The 17,667-nt window shown below is 44.9% G+C and overlaps 2 protein-coding genes across 2 annotated transcripts in view; both read right to left on the minus strand.

Moving 5' to 3' along the window:
- The window catches only part of CFAP251 (cilia and flagella associated protein 251), a 51,892-nt gene extending 50,535 nt beyond the window's left edge, over positions 1–1,357 (minus strand). Inside the window, exon 1 of the mRNA XM_060785974.2 lies at positions 17–1,357. Coding sequence (XP_060641957.2) covers positions 17–280 — 264 coding nt within the window. The 5' untranslated portion in view covers positions 281–1,357. The remainder of the gene's footprint in view (positions 1–16) is intronic.
- Positions 1,358–3,407: 2,050 nt separating this feature from the next.
- On the minus strand, positions 3,408–9,767 carry PSMD9 (proteasome 26S subunit, non-ATPase 9). Its single transcript, XM_060786010.2, has 6 exons — positions 9,587–9,767; positions 6,469–6,571; positions 5,886–6,079; positions 5,684–5,785; positions 5,286–5,374; positions 3,408–3,917 (listed from the first exon to the last, which is right to left on the minus strand). The coding sequence occupies exons 1-6, from the start codon at positions 9,701–9,703 to the stop codon at positions 3,890–3,892; spliced, it is 633 nt and encodes a 210-aa protein (XP_060641993.1). The 5' UTR covers positions 9,704–9,767; the 3' UTR covers positions 3,408–3,889.
- Between the last annotated feature and the right edge of the window lie 7,900 nt (positions 9,768–17,667).

Raw genomic sequence — 17,667 nt, forward strand, 5'->3', positions numbered from 1 at the left:
TGAATTTAATACTTACATGCTTTTCTTTAGATGTTTGTGGAGGATCTGGAGAGACACTGGCTTGTGGAGCCTGTTCCGGAAGATCGCCCTTTTGGGTTGCTTCCATGGATCCTGCAGAATCCGGGGTCCCTTTCCCTGGCTCTTGTGTGTCCTGGATGGGTGAGTCAGTCTTCTCTGGAGTATCATCTGCCAACTCCCTCTCCTCACTTTGCCTCTCAGCTCCTGCTTCTGCCGATGCCACCCCCAGAGGGGTTTCCGGTTTACTGGCATCTTCCTCCATCTATGTGCTCTATTAAAACAATCTCTATGATGAAGAAATAAAGTTTGAACAACAGTTGCAAGTCAGTGTTTCTATGACAGTGAGAGGACAGGCACAATGCCAACCTCTGGGTCGGCTACAACTCTCATCACCTTCAGTCAGCAGTCAGTGGTGGCTAGGAGTGATAAAAGTTGGAGTCCCACACATCCTGATCCGGCAATTAAAAAATTCTCCAGAAGGAGTACACTTCTGTAGCTGAGTGGAATCTCAAGTGTCCAAAAAGCAAAAATACTGGGAATGCCCTTCCGAGGCTTGGCGCTGACACAGCGCCCGTTCCCCCTTTGATTCAGCCTCACCTGTCTCTCCCCAACTCACCTGCCGGTCCCCGTGCCAAGCAGAGCAGCAGCTGCAGAAGCACGCCAACTGTTTGCATCGGATTCCCGTTCCCATGGCAACAGGCAACTGCCCAAGAGCGACAGGCCGCAAATTGGCTGCCTGACACAATGGGTAACTTTTTAAATTTGGGGGCTGAAACTGCTTGTGTCCAGAGCTTGAGACCAGCTACATGTTGTTTATATTCAGCCTAGCTCCTGACCCAAGACATTTGGGAGCCTGAGGCAAGGCACACATTCCACCCACGATCCCCAAAAGCATGCCAAGTCCCCACGGCCAGCTGTTGCTTGGGCGCCTCAGGCAAAAAATACCAAGCCCGCAAATGCCTCCCTGCAAAGACCACTGAAAAATAAAATCAGTAATTATTTGCTGCTCTTTTGTAACATCCCAAAAAAGGTTGTCAGATTGAAACTTGGACGGAGTATCAGTCACTTCAAAGATGGCACCTTAGCTGGCTTTGTTATGCAAGCAGGTAACATGCAACGCCTGCAGAACCTTGTCCCAGCAAAGTCAGAGGTTCGTCGTTTAGGGAGAAATTTGAACCCTATGGCTGAGAATTCGAAATGCTCCTCCCCAAATGACAAATCCCAGGATTTCACCTGCCATGAAAAGTGGAATCATAGTGTTAAAATTGTGCAGTATGAAAAGTCCTCAGGTGAGAAAATGTCTCCAGAGGCAAAGCCATGTTTAGAGGACTAGTTGTGAAGTGTGGGCTTGGCATACAATCCTGCCCTCTCCTAGTAACCGGGGGGGGGGGGGGGGGGGATCTACACTGTAGAATTAATAGTTTGGAGCTACCATGGTTCCTTGATGTGGGATCCTGGGAACTGTAATTTGGTGAGGCACCAACACTCTTTGGCAGAGAAGGCAAAAAGACAATAGCAAACTACAACTCTCATGATTCCATAGCACTGAGCCATGGCAGTGAACATGGGGCCAAACTTCAATCATTCAACACTGTAGATATATTCAGGCTCAAAGGAGAAATACAGTTGCCCAGAGTGAGAACTGGAGAGGGCTCCTGTCCTTTTGAATAAAAGGTACAGGAGGCCTCTCCCATTTTCACTGGACAACCTTGACCATGAATCCATCTTGCTTGCATCTTGAGGGGCCATGGCCAATGTGTATACAAAATGCTGAGCTAAACGGAGCAATGGTTGGATCCTACAGCTGGATGAGACCCCAAGGGTCATCCAGTCCAACTCCATTCTACCAGGTAGGAAGACACAATCCAAGCCTTGCCAACAGATGACCACCCAGTCTGTTGAAAACCTCCAAAGGAGACCCCATTGGATGATTCCAAGGCAACCGCGCATTTCCTTGTTGCACAGCTTTTACCAACAGGAACTTTTTCTTTTGATTTCCCTTTTGGTGCCTACATTTATTTTCATACCGATATACCTTGTTGGGGCTAACAGGTTTTGGACTTACCTGTTCTCCCCCTTTCTCTCTTCTGGTTTGAACACCTCTTCAGTAAAGGATTCTTGATGCAGCTGCCACTGATCTTTCCAGATCTACAATTACGCTCCCATTGGCTGGAGAAGCCCTTTTCTATCCAGTGTCTGCTTTATTGCCTTGTTTATTGCAGAGATGCTGCCAACACTAAAACCTGTATGTCTCCATCCCAACGGCACCCCTCCCAGTGCTGTTCCTGTTTTAAATAAATCCAAATTTCCACTTAAACAATGAAGTGGGGGCTGAGCAGACCAAATCAAGGCAATACAAAAGGACGCCTTTTTCAAAAACTGTGTTAAGCGAGGCATGCCTTTACAGAATTTAATCAGAACTGTAGCTGGAATGTAATTCAACGCAGAAGACATGGCATCATCCAGCATATTTTTCCTCATAGTATAAGGACAAAACTAGAGATTGAGGTAGCTCTCTGCTTATTGTTGGGATGCAATGCTCATCATTCCCCATTGTTCTCTTTGCTGACTAAGGCAGATATGAGTTGCAGGCAAACAACTGAGAGCCAAAGAGCTAAACTACCGAAGCTCCCACTAAACCATATGAGAGTCAACCCAGCAACGGACTATATATTGATCACATATATGTAGATCCCCAACTACTTCCTGTCCCTTTCTGGGACATTGTTGACTAACAACATTTAATACAAACAGCCATTTCTGCTAAATAAATTGAGATTTTGCACCCCCCCCCTTAGATTGTACACCTGTGAGAATGGGCTACTTTACCTTTCAAAATCTAAACAAGGAAAAATAGGCGCTTTTTGGGATTGACATATACAGACTGAGCATCCCTTATCTGGAATTCCAAAATTCTCCAAACATTGTCCAAGGAAGTAAGACATCTTTGCTTTTGGGTGTCTCAATGTACACCAACTTTATTTCAGGCACAAAATGGTTTAAAATACTGTGTATACAGTGACCCCCAGGCTATGCACATAAGGGATATGTGAAACATATGGTGCATGACTTTCATGTTTAGAGTTAGGTCCCATCTCCATTACACACATATATGTAAACACCTGAAAAAATCCCCAAACATTTCTGGTCCCGAGTATTTCAGATAAGAGATACTCCACTAGTATTATTGACTATCAAGGTAGTCATTACGGCCAAGACAGAAAAGTAAAGCCAAGGTAAGCTACATTGCATCCATCTTGTAACTCTGCTAAAACCTGTTTGTAAAATCTTCCAGATTGAGACTGCAATACTATACATCCTTCCCTGGGGGGTAAATGAGATACACACAGAGGCCCAGGATGCTAGTCACAACAAGTCGAACATACACATTTTTGAAAAGGCAGGTTTATTCAAAATGATTTTAATATGGCAATGCAAAATACCACAGCAGCTAACTTTCTTAAAAGGTTTCAGAAACCTCTCAGTGAGTATGGCTTGAAAACAGGAAAAACTACACCTTAAATGCTAGTATAAACCTTTACAGGTCAATTCTGAAACAAACATGAAAGAATAAAAGGGAGGTCACAAATAACTTACCAGACTCCGCACTAAAGCGAAATGCCTGTTCTGGGGTTTTGTTGTTGTTGTTGTTTTTGTCTTTAATTTTTAAACAAACTGCACAAGGACAGGCCAAGCTAACTCTTTGAACCAGTACACTTTCAATCTGAGTGTGCAAATAACTCTATAAACTTCTTTGGCAGGAAACACCAAAACCTCCCCAATTCATGTTCCCCGTTCCAGCTTCTTCAGGTTAAAGTGGTCAACTCAAACTGAAATGGCACCAAGTTGTTGGGAGCCTTGCCGCTGGGAATCATCTTTGCAATGGGATGATATTGCAACTGGGAATGAGAAGGAAGAAAGAAATTAGTCTCTGTGTACATATGTGCAGGTTATGCGAACTGATCAAGAGTGAACCAGGCCCTAATCAGAGTGGTTGATTTGGGGTCCAGTGTGGATGGGGGTGTTCATATATACCTCTAGTTTTCAGTTTGCCATCATGATTGCAGAAATGACAGAAATAAGCCAAACCAACAAAATGCTATTTTATTATAAACCAGTTTTTCAGCGGTTACATGCAAACACGTGAAAGGCTTTGTCAGTCACGATATATCACAACAACTGCCTTGCCCCTTAACTTCTGGTGGCCATGTTTGTAAGCTGGAGGGCCACAAATGCGCACTTCTGCAGCAGATGATCTTATCTTCACCATAAAATAATGTTTATGGTACAGAAAAATGACATAAGTGGTACTTGAGGAGCATGAGCAAAAAAGTGATGCTGAAGCAAAGAAGGCAAACGTGATTTTAGCCTGCATTAATAGAGGCATAGTTTCCAGATCAGGGGATGTCTGATTCAATGGCTTCAAACTACAGGAAAGGAGATCCCACTTGAACATTAGGAAGAACTTCCCAACTGTGAGAGCTGTTCAGCAGTGGAACTCTCTCTCTGCCCTGGAGTGTGGTGTAGGCTCCTTCTTTAGAGAGGCTTTCAAACAGAGGCTGGATGGCCATCTGTCGGAGGTGCTTTGAATGCAATTTTCCTACTTCTTGGCAGAATGGTGTTTGACTGGATGGCCCACCAGGTCTCCTCCAACTCTAGGATTCTATGGGTGTAATAGTCCCATCATATTCTACTCTGGCCAAGCCCCATCTTGGTGCCTCATTTAAGAAGGGAGCAGGTTTAGAGAACAAGATGTATTCTATATTATTGACTAAAGCAGTGGTTCCCAACCTTTTTTTGACCAGGGACCACTTTCCAACATTAGTAGCAAAAGGGTTACGAATCAGTTTTTGGTCAACTTTAGATTTGGTTTGGTTATTTAGGGTGTTGATTCAGAAAACTTAATTTGATAGATGACATCAACTCTAGTTTCTGATACAGAACATATGCCATTCAGTAGTCGCCATCTGCTGGCCCACAGAAAACCATATTTAATAATCTAGAACTGATGTGGTAGTAGCAATCTTTTGTGGGTAGTCAGCCTCTCCCCTCCCGAGATCCCTGTTGCCTTGGCACTATAAGAGGGTTTCGCGAGACCAGTCGCTCTTGTTGCTGCGTGGTTTCCAGGCAACTATGTAGTAATGGTGAGGCCGTGGACCATATTTTCATTCTTATGGTCCATGGACCACAGGTTGGGAACCACTGGTCTAAAGCATTATACAAAAAGCTGTGGCTTTCACTACCAGAGAGGTGTTTCGCATGCTTACCCCAGAAGCCCCCTGCCACTCCAGCGTTTCGGGGTGAGGCCCAGATGCATTCTTTCTCCTCCACGGATCACAGTCACACTTAATGCTTTCTATGGGCAGAGAGAAGTAACACAATACACATATGTTCAGCCTGGATTGCTCTCCAGGTTGGGCTATAGTTGTCCAGGCCAGTCAGTTCTTAGCTTCCATTATCTTTTTCTAGTCTCAAATTCCCAAGGCAAAATTAAAAAGAGAAGCTAACAGGGTCATCGATACAAACTAAACTCCTTCTCTACCACTGGTCAATTGTTCAACTTGGCCACACAAAATAGAACTCCCAAATTCACCTGCCTAGTGGTCAAAGTCCTAATAATAATAATAATAATAATAATAATAATAATAATATCCCTCATTCTTACCCCTTCGCTGTGCTGCACCACAGTGGCAATATTCTGCAGCGACTGGAAGTTGTGTGCATTCACTGAGCCAAACTCCACAATCTCGTCACCAACTTGCAAGCCCTTCAGAGGGAAACATAGTCAAGGTGATTTGCCCTTAGGTTGACAACCAGAATAAAAACCAGACTGACAGATACCAAGAGCAAGGAGCGTCAGTACTTGCCGAAAGGCTTGCCGGGGATCCTGGGGTGATGGCGTTCACCTTGGCAAAAGGCTGAGGCGAGGGCAGGCCCTGGCCTCTAGCTTCGGCTCGAGCCTCCGCCTCATCCCTTGCATGCTTTTCCTTATCCCGGGCATGAAGCTGATGGAGCGCCTCTTCCACTTGTTGCATCAAAGCCTTGTGATCATTTTGCAGACCTAGAGACAAAATAAACCCATAACCTAAGGCAGGGGTGGGCAGCAGGGAGTTACACTGGTATTGTCACCCACTGAGAACCCTGGCCTATCTCTGATCTTGTCCACTCTCCACCATTAATAGAGAAGATCTATTACATAAAAATGATGGAAACAGATGCCCAGACACAACATTGGCTCAGAGGTCTCTTGATTCTTAACTTTATATGTATGCATTTCTACTCCTCAGACTCTTGATAGGTTTTGGGCTTTTTTCCTGTTTGGATCCCCATCCCATTTTCCAAGCCAAAAAACCCCCTCAAATCAGGGTGTAATCCTGAAGTAAGCACCACTGTGCATGATGGAACTAAGTTAGAACTAACAATCAATCAAATTAAGGACTTAATACTTACAGATGATGTTGTGTCTTGCTGTCCGGACTTGGTAAAGATCAATATCTGAACGCGGATAGCCTTCAACATCCACAAGGGGTTCATGCATCCCAACACCTTTTTGCTGCAGGGTAAAAGGAGAACAAAGTGACTTTGCAGAGCTATTTTGTAGGAAATACAAAATAGGAGCTTGCTACAAAACACACAGCTTAACATCGTGTTCACTGAAGCTGGAATCCTAGTCAACTGAGTTCAATGGGGCTTAGAAAAAAGCCAGTCAAGGGAAAGTGGATTTTAGACATTTGATTTTTATTTAGTGGGCAAAAATTTTAGTGTGTTAATTTAATATGCTGTAAAGATCACACAAGCATTGTTTTCTATACCAAAAACAGCTGAACTAAAATATCCGATTGGCAAAAATACCTCTATAACTAACTACACAGTGCTCTAAAACTTCAGTTAATTAAATTAAAAGCATTATTTAGGCATTTTTAACAACAGGAAAGCATGTAAACCTTTAATGATGAGACAGTTCAGTAAAACAGTTCAGTAGTTAACCTTATATTATGATTTAAAAAATAAAGGCAGAGACAACAGTGAATTTTAGCATTCCTGTAGAGTTATGTAAATAATAACACACTTCCTAGAAAGGTAAATAAACTTAATTTTAGATTCAACTTTATTCCAGTTGCCACCGTTGAACTTCTGTGTTGTTAATACAATCTATGGAACAAGTTTGGGTTAAAAGAAATTATGGAGAGATATACAATGGAAAATGTCCCACCCCACATTGCTGAAAATGGGTTGTCTATTGCTGGATCTACACTGCCATATAAAATCGAGATCATCTGCTTTGAACTGGATTGTATGGCAGTGTAGACTCATATAATCCAGTTCAAAGGAGCTAATGTGGATCATCTGCTTTGATAACACTATATAACATTTGAAAAAAATCTGTTCCTAGTTTGAAAGTGTTATTTCCTGTTTAATTGTGTGATACCTACTTTGAAAATAGTTGTTCTACTCCAAAAACTTCATTTTTATGGCCACCACAAACTAGGTTGAATTGGTTGAGACTCTTATGACAGAATCATTGAAAAACTAAGAGCAAAAGTGCTGCAGGATGTTTGACACACTTTTCCATGTTTTTATGATAGAGCCAATTAGGGAATTACATGTATAACCTAGGAACAACAATCGTGCTGCATAGTGCAATCTGGATTAGATGGCAGTGTAGATCCAGCCTCAGTCATCCTGGTTTAACTTGACAAAAGGGACGGGAAGAAAAACTCTTCCAAAAATATACCCCAATGTCTTGTTCAGGAGCAAAATGCCAATAGCTGGAGCTCCACATTTGGCCTTCTCCAGTGACTCAGCACATGAGGACCAAAGCCTTTCAAAGTAATGAGCATTTTGCATCAGTTTAACCAATAACCAGGGGAATTAAGGAGTGGGAAAAGGGGGGATTTCCTACACATAACATGATGCATTTAATATCTTGCTTCTAATAACAGGAGGGAATACAACCCCTTCCATTCAACTGTCAGAAGCACAGTGGCTCTCAACCTTGCCATAAAAGCTATCAGCCATCAAAGAAGTAATGAAGGTTGCAATTCCATGGATGCTTACCTGAGACCTCTTCTACACTACCATATAAAATCCAGATTATCTGCTCTGAACTGGATTATATGGCAGTGTGTGGACTCAGGACCCTTCTAGACAGGCCCTATATCCCAGGATCTAATCCCAGGTTTTCTGCTTTAGATCTGATTATATGAGTCTCCACTGTTAGATAATCTGGGATAAAAAGAAAACCTGGGATCAGATCCTGGGATATAGGGTCTGTCTGGAAGGGCCCTCAGGCTGGATCTACACTGCCATATAATCCAGATTATCTGTTTTGAACTGGATTATCTGAGTCTATACTAGGTTCTTGTGGGTTTTTTCGGGCTATAGAGCCATGTTCTAGAGGCATTTCTCCTGACGTTTCGCCTGCATCTATGGCAAGCATCCTCAGAGGTTGAGACGCCTGCATCTATGGCAAGCATCCTCAGAGGTTGAGAAGACCTTCTCAACCTGAGGATGCTTGCCATAGATGCAGGCGAAACGTCAGGAGAAATGCCTCTAGAACATGGCTCTATAGCCCGAAAAAACCCACAAGAACCTAGTGATTCCAGCCATGAAAGCCTTCGACAATACATTGAGTCTATACTGTCACATAATCCAGTTCAAAGCAGATAATCTGGATGTTATATTGCAGAGTTGATGGGGCCTCATATAATCAGTTCAAAGCAAATAATGTGGATTATATGGCAGTGTAGAGGGGATCCCAGTGAGGGGTGCACCTACACTGTAGAACTGATGCAACTTGACACCACTTTAACCGCCAGGGCTCCATGCTAGGGGACCAGGGCAGTTAGGACAGGTTGAGCATCTTTTACCTGGGATTCCAAAACACTCTGAAACATACAACTGTCCACTGCAGTTGCTTTCAGCGGGTTCTATCGTAGGCAAAATTGCCTTCAAGCTATGTGTAGAAGGCGAAGATGAAGCATAAATGAGGTTGTTGTTGTTAAGAATCCCATGGACAAGAAATCACACCAAATCCCAAGCAATTCTGGTCCGAACGATTGTGGATAAGAAACACACAACCTGTAGTTTTAGATCAAGAAGATATAATTTCTCCAAACCAGGCGAAAGAAAGAAATAAAGTCGCTAATAATAGGTTCAAGAGCAACAGATATTATATTTTAAAGGCAGAGAAAAGACTTTCGGTGCTCCTGCTGAAGCTTGGGGAAATCTGAGGCCTGTCACACCAGCTTTGGATTGCAAAACCCATTCCCAAAAGCTTCTCTGGGGACAGGCATGTAGCCGAAATTCTGATGGTGGTCTGTGAGAAGGCCTTAGTGGTACATTATTTAAACTGTTATGTTTATTCATATCATGATCTGATCACCATGCTCAATATATCCCATATGCATAGGGGTATTGGGGTAACAATACAAAAGGTTTGCTAGGGTAGACCCTCTCTCGCTCAGACTCAGCCCCCCCCCCCCAATCAAAATCCTGGCTACGGGCCTTTCTGGGGATGATGGATGTTGTAGTCCCGGGTTTGGGCTCCCCCGTCCCTCTTCCTTACATCGTCCAGCACTTCGTAGTAGGCTTTGATCTGGGCTTCGATCTCGTCCTTCTTCCTCATCAGCTCCTGCACGTCGCTGACTGTGACGGGCTTCGCCTCCGCCCCTTCCCGCGACATCGCCGCGACTGACGGGCACTCGGGCTTCGCGAAGAGACAAGCCAACGAACTACGGCGGGCGTCGAGGGCCAAAACAGCCCTGTTGCTGAGCGACGCTTGCACTTTTTAAGCAGCTCAGCCAATGAGCGCGCCGAAGAGCTGTTGGGGGCGGGGCCTCGCCGCGTGCGGGACTGTTCCCGTTTCCTATTGGCTGGGGCGCCAGAAGCTTCTCTAAAGGCCTTTTTATTCTTTCTCTGAGGTAATTTCTGAGGTAAAATCAAGACCAAAAAAAATCAACAGAACCCAACGATGTAAAGTTTTTGGGAGTTTCCAAACCACGGTGTAGACATGTTTCTCCACCAAAAAATCATAAAAGGTCAAGAAAACCCAATATAAGCACTTTTTCCAAAGTCATTTCTGTAATTCCATGCACAATACACACAACTTGGTTTGACACAATATGAGGAGAACACTTATCCAGCCCTGTCAAACAAACAGAACACAAGTAATTCTTTTTTTTTAAAGGGGGGATAAAAATGAGGGTCAGATGTAAAAATATGGGAAGGCCTCATCTGAAGCATAATATTCAAAGGAAATGTTCCGTAATCCATTTTTTTCCTATGAGGGAGAATGTCGGACAAAATGGAAAAGAAGATTTCAAATCTCTTCAAACCTAGAAATGCCCAGAAAACTGCTTCTCTTCTTAAAGGGTGATGAAAGGAAAAAGAAAAACACAAAAAATTTGATAGAAGACACGTAAACCTACAATGAAACAAACCTAGAGTAAAAAACACATCCTAAACATACAATTACTGGGACTAATATATGAAATTGTTGGTTTTTCCTTCATATTTTCCTATTCACTACATGTCTACCATTCAATTCAATCTATATAAATAAAAACGTAATGTTGGTCTGTGGGATTAACACAGGGGTCCTCAAACGACGGCCCGCGGGCCAGACCTGATCCGCCGAGGGCATTTATCTGGCCCGCGGGGTGTCGAGAAGCAGCAGGCAACGCGGCCCCAAAACCGCGCCGCCTGCCGCCTCCCCCACCTTCTCCCGACTTCAGGATGGGGTGAGACCCCATCCTGAAGCCATGAGAAGGCAGGCCCGGTTGGGGAGGGGGCAGGAGGTGCGGGCCGAAAGCCGCGCCGCCTGCCGCCTCCACCACCTTCTCCCGACTTCAGGATGGGGCGAGACCCCATCCTGAAGCAGTGAGAAGGCAGGCCCGGTTGGGGAGGGGGCAAGCGGTGCGGGCCGAAAGCCGCGCCGCCTGCAGCCTCCCCCGCCTTCTCCCAGCTTCAGGATGGGGCGAGAACCCATCCTGAAGCCAGGAGAAGGCAGGCCCGGTTGGGGAGGGGGCAGGCGGTGTGGGCCCAAAGCATGGGCACCGCCTGCCGCCTCCCCCGCCTTTTCCCGGCTTCAGGATGGGACGAGACCCCATCCTGAAGCCGTGAGAAGGCAGGCCCGGTTGGGGAGGGGGCAGGCAGCATGGGCCCAAAGCCGCACCGCCTGCCGCCTCCCCCGACTTCTCCCAGCTTCAGGATGGGGCGAGACCCCATCCTGAAGCCGGGAGAAGGCAGGCCCGGTTGGGGAGGGGGCAGGCGGTGCGGGCCCAAAGCCGCGCCTCCTGCCGCCTCCCCCGCCTTCTCCTGGCTTCAGAATGGGGTCTCGCCCCATCCTTTTTAAAAAAAAATATCTTTATTGACAGTTTTTCATTGTACAACAAATATTGCTTGCTACTGAGGAGAGGGAGGGTAGGAAGGGGGGGTGGTGGTTGGGAATGGGGATGGAGAAGGCAGGCCCGGTTGGGGAGGGGGCAGGCAGCATGGGCCCAAAGCATGGGCACCGCCTGCCGCCTCCCCCGCCTTTTCCCGGCTTCAGGATGGGGCGAGACCCCATCCTGAAGCCGGGAGAAGGCAGGCCCGGTTGGGGAGGGCCTGCCTTCCTTACTGCCCCATCCTTACTAATTCATGCAATGCTTTGAATCCCCCCAGGGGTGAGAAAGGCAGTATATAAATACTGTAAATAATAATAATAAAATGTTGATATGAAATAAAAATAACATCTATAATAATAATACCTATATACCTTTAATAATAATAATTGTGTCTATAATAATAATATCTATATGCCTATAATAATATCTATATGTCTATAACAACAGCAACAATAATAATATCTATATAATATCTTTGAACTGGGTTATATGACAGTGTGGACTCAGGTAACCCAGGGCCCTTCCACACATCCATAAAACTCGTTGGCCTCGAGGAGACTGAAAAGGGGCCTATATTAGGTTGACACTTTGCCACTCCAGTTGTGTATTGATAGCTTAGAAACCAGCTCTTCCTCTTTTCTTTCTATCCCATTTCTCCACAATGGGCCACAGCAACGCGTGGCCGGGTACAGCTAGTTTTTAATAATTATGGTTCTGAGGTAAAATGAAGCCCAAAGTGAGCTCTCCTGGACTGACACAGCATCCATCTCCATTATGCAGTTATGCTCTCAGTTCAAATAGCCAATGCTCTATAATCCTGAGATTTCGAGTTTGTTTCACAATAGAATTGAGAGGACAACAGCTTTATGAGCAAGCATCTTGGTATCTTCTCGATCACTCCCTGCTTCATTCAAAACAGTGCTGCACTCGCACTGCTCAGGCGAGGTTGGAGTTTGGCATCAAGGTCAACTTTTGTGGAGAGTTGGCTGCCAAATGGGCAAAAACGGGCCCTGGACAACCCTAAAGAGCCCTAAACAACCTTTGAAAGGCTCCCAATGGGCAAAACAAGCCCTGGACATCCCTAAAGAGACCCTAAACAACTTGTAAAAGGCACCAAATTGTCAAAACGGGCCCTGGAGAACATTAAAGGGCTCCTAAACAACCTTTAAAAGGCATTCAGTGGGCAAAACTGGCCTTGGACAACCCTAAAGAGGCCCTAAACAACTGGCAAAAGGCACGAAATGGGCAATCACGAGCCCTAGACAACCCTAAAGAGGTTCTAAACAACTTGTAAAAGGCACCCAATGGGCAAAACGGGCCCTGGACAACCCTAAAGAGGCCCTAACCAACCTTTACAACTCACCCAATGGACAAAACAGGCCCTGGACAACCCTTAAAAGGCCCTAAACAACCTTTAAAGGGCACCCAATGGGCAAAACGACCCTAGACAACACTAAAGAGGCCCCACACAACCTTTAAAAGGCACCTAATGGACAAAACAAGATCTGGACAACCCTAAATAGGCCCTAAACAACCTTTAAAAACCACAAAATGGGCAAAACGGGCCCTAAACAATTCTAAAGAGGCCCTGAACAACCTTTAAAAGGCACTCAATGGGCAAAACTCTGAACTACTGAGGGCGAACTTGCAGGCCCCAGCCTTCAAGCTGATCTGATCACGCAGCAGGGAGTTCCACAGTTCCTGAGAGCATGGATCTTTGAAAAGAAGCATCTTTCCTTCTAACTTTTCCTCTTCATAGTTATACATTGTGTCCCTTTACTGACTCAAATACTTTCCAGAATGAACCTTTCCTTTTCCGAGCCTCAGATCACTGCTGGCTCTCCCGGGATGCTCTTACAGCATCCCAGGGAGGGCGAAACTGCATTCCTTTGAACCATGGATAAGGAAACCCATCGGCCCCCGTATCCGCGGGTCAACCGATCGACTCCAAACCACTGTCAATCTTTTCCTGGGACTAATTTGAGACTAACTGCTATCTCACTTTCTGCTGAACAGACCCCTGTGCCCCACAATGCCACCTCATCAGGTGGAACCTCATGTGGTAACCAGAACGTCTTTCTCCATGGCTCCCACGCAGCAGCCATGGTTGTGCCTTCACATTGTGGACATTACCCCGAGCCCAGAAGCCTGCTGGATTAGAGGGGCCCCATGTGGTCACCCCTGGGGACCCCCAACCTCTGGCAGGCCACTCCAGCCTGTCATGGACTAAAAATTTATGAAATAAACCTTCAGTCTATTAAATGGACTGTGACAATCCAGTGCTCCCATGGACTTACTTGCACCTCATGAATCCTTGTGGACTCTTACAAACTCTTATGAACTTTTTAGAAACTTTCCTGGATTTTTGTCAACTTTTATTAACTTTTACAATTTCTAGGTACTTTTTGGACTCTTTACAGATTCCCATGAACTTTTTATGACTGTTTATAAACTTCCATGGACTTTGGGGGCTGTTATGAACTTTCCTAGACCCTGCACGATTTCCCCTCCTCCCCTCTCAGATTCCATGTATGCTCCCATACCCCATTTCCCCATTCCCTATATGTATGTCAATATTTGAAAAATGAAGGAAGAAGCCACCTTTTTCATAAAGCCAGCAACTCATGGCTCTTGGAGTTTCCAAACTTCCTGGGCCAGTAATTCCTTAGACAAAGGACTCAACCAAGACATATTTGCATGGACAATAAATAAATGGCTCTATCTGTCTGGATCTCAAAGGACTGATAGCCAGGCCATTCAGAAACAATAGGGTCTATGGACATATTGGATCAGCCAACATAAAGGGCAATTCCCTATCTGCAAGGAACCGGGGATTTTGCCACAGCTTCCCTACCGTGTCATATCCTGATCTGAAATCAAGTCTCTGCTCTGACAATGAACCCCATATCACAGCAAGGAAAAACCAAAGGACCTGGCCCTCGGGGCTAGACAAAGATGTTATTTCAAAAGGTTAAAACAATAACTTGGACTCAGCTTGAGAGCCTACACTATCACTGGGTCGTTGGGCAAACATTGGTCACCTTAATCCTATCATTTTACCCATTTCATTAATTGTTTCGCACCCGGCCCGCCTCCTGCCTCCTCATTGGCTGAGCAGCCGAAGTGGGGCTAATGCTCTGATTGGACAACCCCAGCCTTGCTGAGCCTCACCTCCCAGCCAGCTGATACTCCAGCCAATCACCGCGAGGCCAGCTCAGGGGGCGGGCACGGGAAATTTGAATTTTGACAACTCTGTATTTCTATAAATATTGTGTTTCTTTGCCCTGAACAACCTTTAAAAGACACCAAATGGCCAAAACTGGCCCTGGGCAACTGTAAAAGGGCCCTGAACCAGGCCTGTAGCCGGGGGTGGAGGGGCGGGTTAGGGGTTCAACCCCCTCCCCAAATCTTTCAGGTTAAAAAAAAACCTGGTTTACTCATGAATTTTAACTGGTTAACCAAATCCCCATGGTAAGTCTATGAGACGCAAAAAATTAACAGTCCCTCCAGAACTGCAAGCACTATCTCAAGTAAATATTGACAATTTATTCACACTGTCATTACTTGCAGCAATAGCCGATGTAGTGAAGCAATGAAGTTGGGGGGGGGGGAGTGTTGAATGCTCTCATTAAGGAGGCCAGACTTGGTGGAGGTGGTTGACAGGGGCAGAGCTGCAGGCTATTGAAGGCTGCTCTGCCCCCTGCTGTGCTCTTTGCTTCAGCGTGAGCTAGGAGGCAGGTTTCAACCCCCCGTGAAATTTTCAACCCCCCCCCCGAAATTTTAAACCCCTCCCGAATTTTTTTTCTGGCTACGGCCCTGCCCTGAACAACTTGTAAAAGGCCCCAAATTGCCAAAACTCTCAACTTCCATCAGTATTGCCTTTGAAAAATTGTGCAGATCTCTTGGGAAGAAGACTGGTGGTGCAGAAACGCCAGTCTTCTGGAAGAAGTAGCAAAGACCACCAGCATTGAAACCATGACCCTCTGCCATCCACTTTGTTGGGCCAAATGCACCATTGTCTGAATGCCCAGAAACCAGTCTCCCAAAGCAGTTGCTTGACTCTCAGCTCAAGAATGGAAAATGGAATGTCTGTGGATGGCAAAAGAGATTTAAAGATGGACTTAAAGTGAATCTTTAAAAATGTGGCATCAACACCGAGAGAGAATTGAAAAGGCCTTGCCTCCGAGCGTTGAATAGAGGTCAGCAGTTGCCAACAATTCCATGGATTTTGAAGAAGCAGAAATAGAGGGTGAAAGCGAGGAACATGTCAAGAGGAAGAAGGTGCTTCAAGCAAACCTTTGTCAGGACTGCCTTCCATCTGGAAACCTACATCCTAAATGTGAAAGAAAGAACGTCCGTATCCAGTCATTCACGGATCTAACTTTGGAAGATAATCAGACTTGGTTACAAGGGATCACTGATGAGTTTGTTGTGGAACTTTGTGTTTTCTCCTACAAAGCCTTTCTATGGAGAATCCCAACTCACTGTCTGCCTGACTATACATCCTTGCTTTATGTAGCATGGAACAATGACAAATGGCATTGAATTGCTTTAACTATGAGTGCAAATATGCCTATAGTATGAAATGGAATACCCATCTTATAAAGAAGTTGCACCATCTATTGGTAAAAGTGAATAGTGCAGACGAGGCAGAAGGAAATATTCTTCTTAAGGCCCGTTCACAAGACACAATTCCTGGCACTATGATTCCATTTGAATTGTGATGAAATGCTGGGGTTTGTATTTAGGGAGGGGTAATTGACAATGCTCTTTTTTTTTTTTTGTGCATCTTTTGATGACTATGGACCTGAATGCGTACCGTCGAGACATCAGCCTTCCAGGATGAGCCAGAATCTGAAAGCAATAAAGAATGGCTCCCCGACTCTTAACCTGGCCATGGATTTGACTTGATTGGGACTACTGAACCAATTGGAAACAGTGACCATAACCAGTGTTCTCAAAGGCAATATATACAGAAGAGGGTGATTGCAAAGGAAGCTGGACGCAATCATGTTTGACTTAGATGGAGAAGGCTTCTCAGAAGTGACAGAATGAGTCAAAACAGAAGCAATATCAAGATCAGATCACTCAGGGAAGCTTGGAGATTATTAATGGAAGCAGGAGTGGATACTGCAGATCTTGACAGGTCCTGCAAGTCCAAAAGACCTGAACTGCAGGGGAGAGTGATGTTGGATTTGAACTATGATGGAAGAGCTGCATCGAGCTCACTAACCCCTCGCCTACATGCTGGCTAGATTTAACATCATGCCATCTCCGCTCCATAGAGGAAGACTCAATGGTCTACCAAGCAATAAGAGGCTTTGTCCCTGTAGCACAGGACAGCTGGATTCCATCCCGCATATTCTTCTGCCCTGCCCACTTTACCAGGATCTAAGATCTAGCTTACTACCACATGGTATAGATTCCTTGAAAAACTACTGTGACTCAGACAAAGTAATTATGTTTTTAAATTGTCAAGATTTTAGCTGCTGCCTTTCAGTGGCAAAATTCCTGAATGAAGTCTGTAAACTGAATGTGTAGCAAATGTGAAGTTCCTTTTTCTATTATTTGTACTGTATTTTATACCTCTTTGCTATGTAAATGCCAATAAAGGCTTATTGGATTGGAAGAGCTGCATCATTACCAATATGGATCAAAATCCAATTCTTATTCTCAACTAAAATAGACTTTTTGAAGATGTGCTCTTACCCAAGTGTGGTCTTGCTAAGTTACCATTCATTTTATGGGTATAAATACTCCACATGGGCCATCATGGGATAGTTGAGTGCTGATTTAGGTCTGGAGGAGGCCTAGGATCAAATCCCTGTTCAGCCACAGAAACCTGTAAAGGAAGGCAAGGGCAAACCTCAGCAGAGCACATTTCATAAAAAAAAAAAAAACAACATAGGAGAGGGTTGCCACAATTCAGCGTCCACCTGCAGCCACATCACAACAACAAGTAGCTGAAACATACGGGCTCTTTTAGCAACAATATCAACAACTGTACTTAAAAGGTGTGTTCAATACACCAGTCGACACTGGTTCAATAGCCCTTTATAACAGTCTTAGAAAGGCCGCCCGCTGCTACTTTTCCGTTCAAAGTGAAGAGCAAAAGTTGAGTGACAGTAGCTTGTCAAGGTCAGGTCTGAAGCCAAACCCATCCCAGTGACTTTGCAGTCCACACATATACAAACTCGTTCCTCCCTTTCTCTTTTCTGGTAGCCAAAGAGATGAGAGCCAATAGGAAGGCAATGCTATCTTT

The sequence above is a fragment of the Anolis sagrei genome, chromosome X (assembly GCF_037176765.1).
Source record: "Anolis sagrei isolate rAnoSag1 chromosome X, rAnoSag1.mat, whole genome shotgun sequence".
Taxonomy (NCBI): domain Eukaryota; kingdom Metazoa; phylum Chordata; class Lepidosauria; order Squamata; family Dactyloidae; genus Anolis; species Anolis sagrei.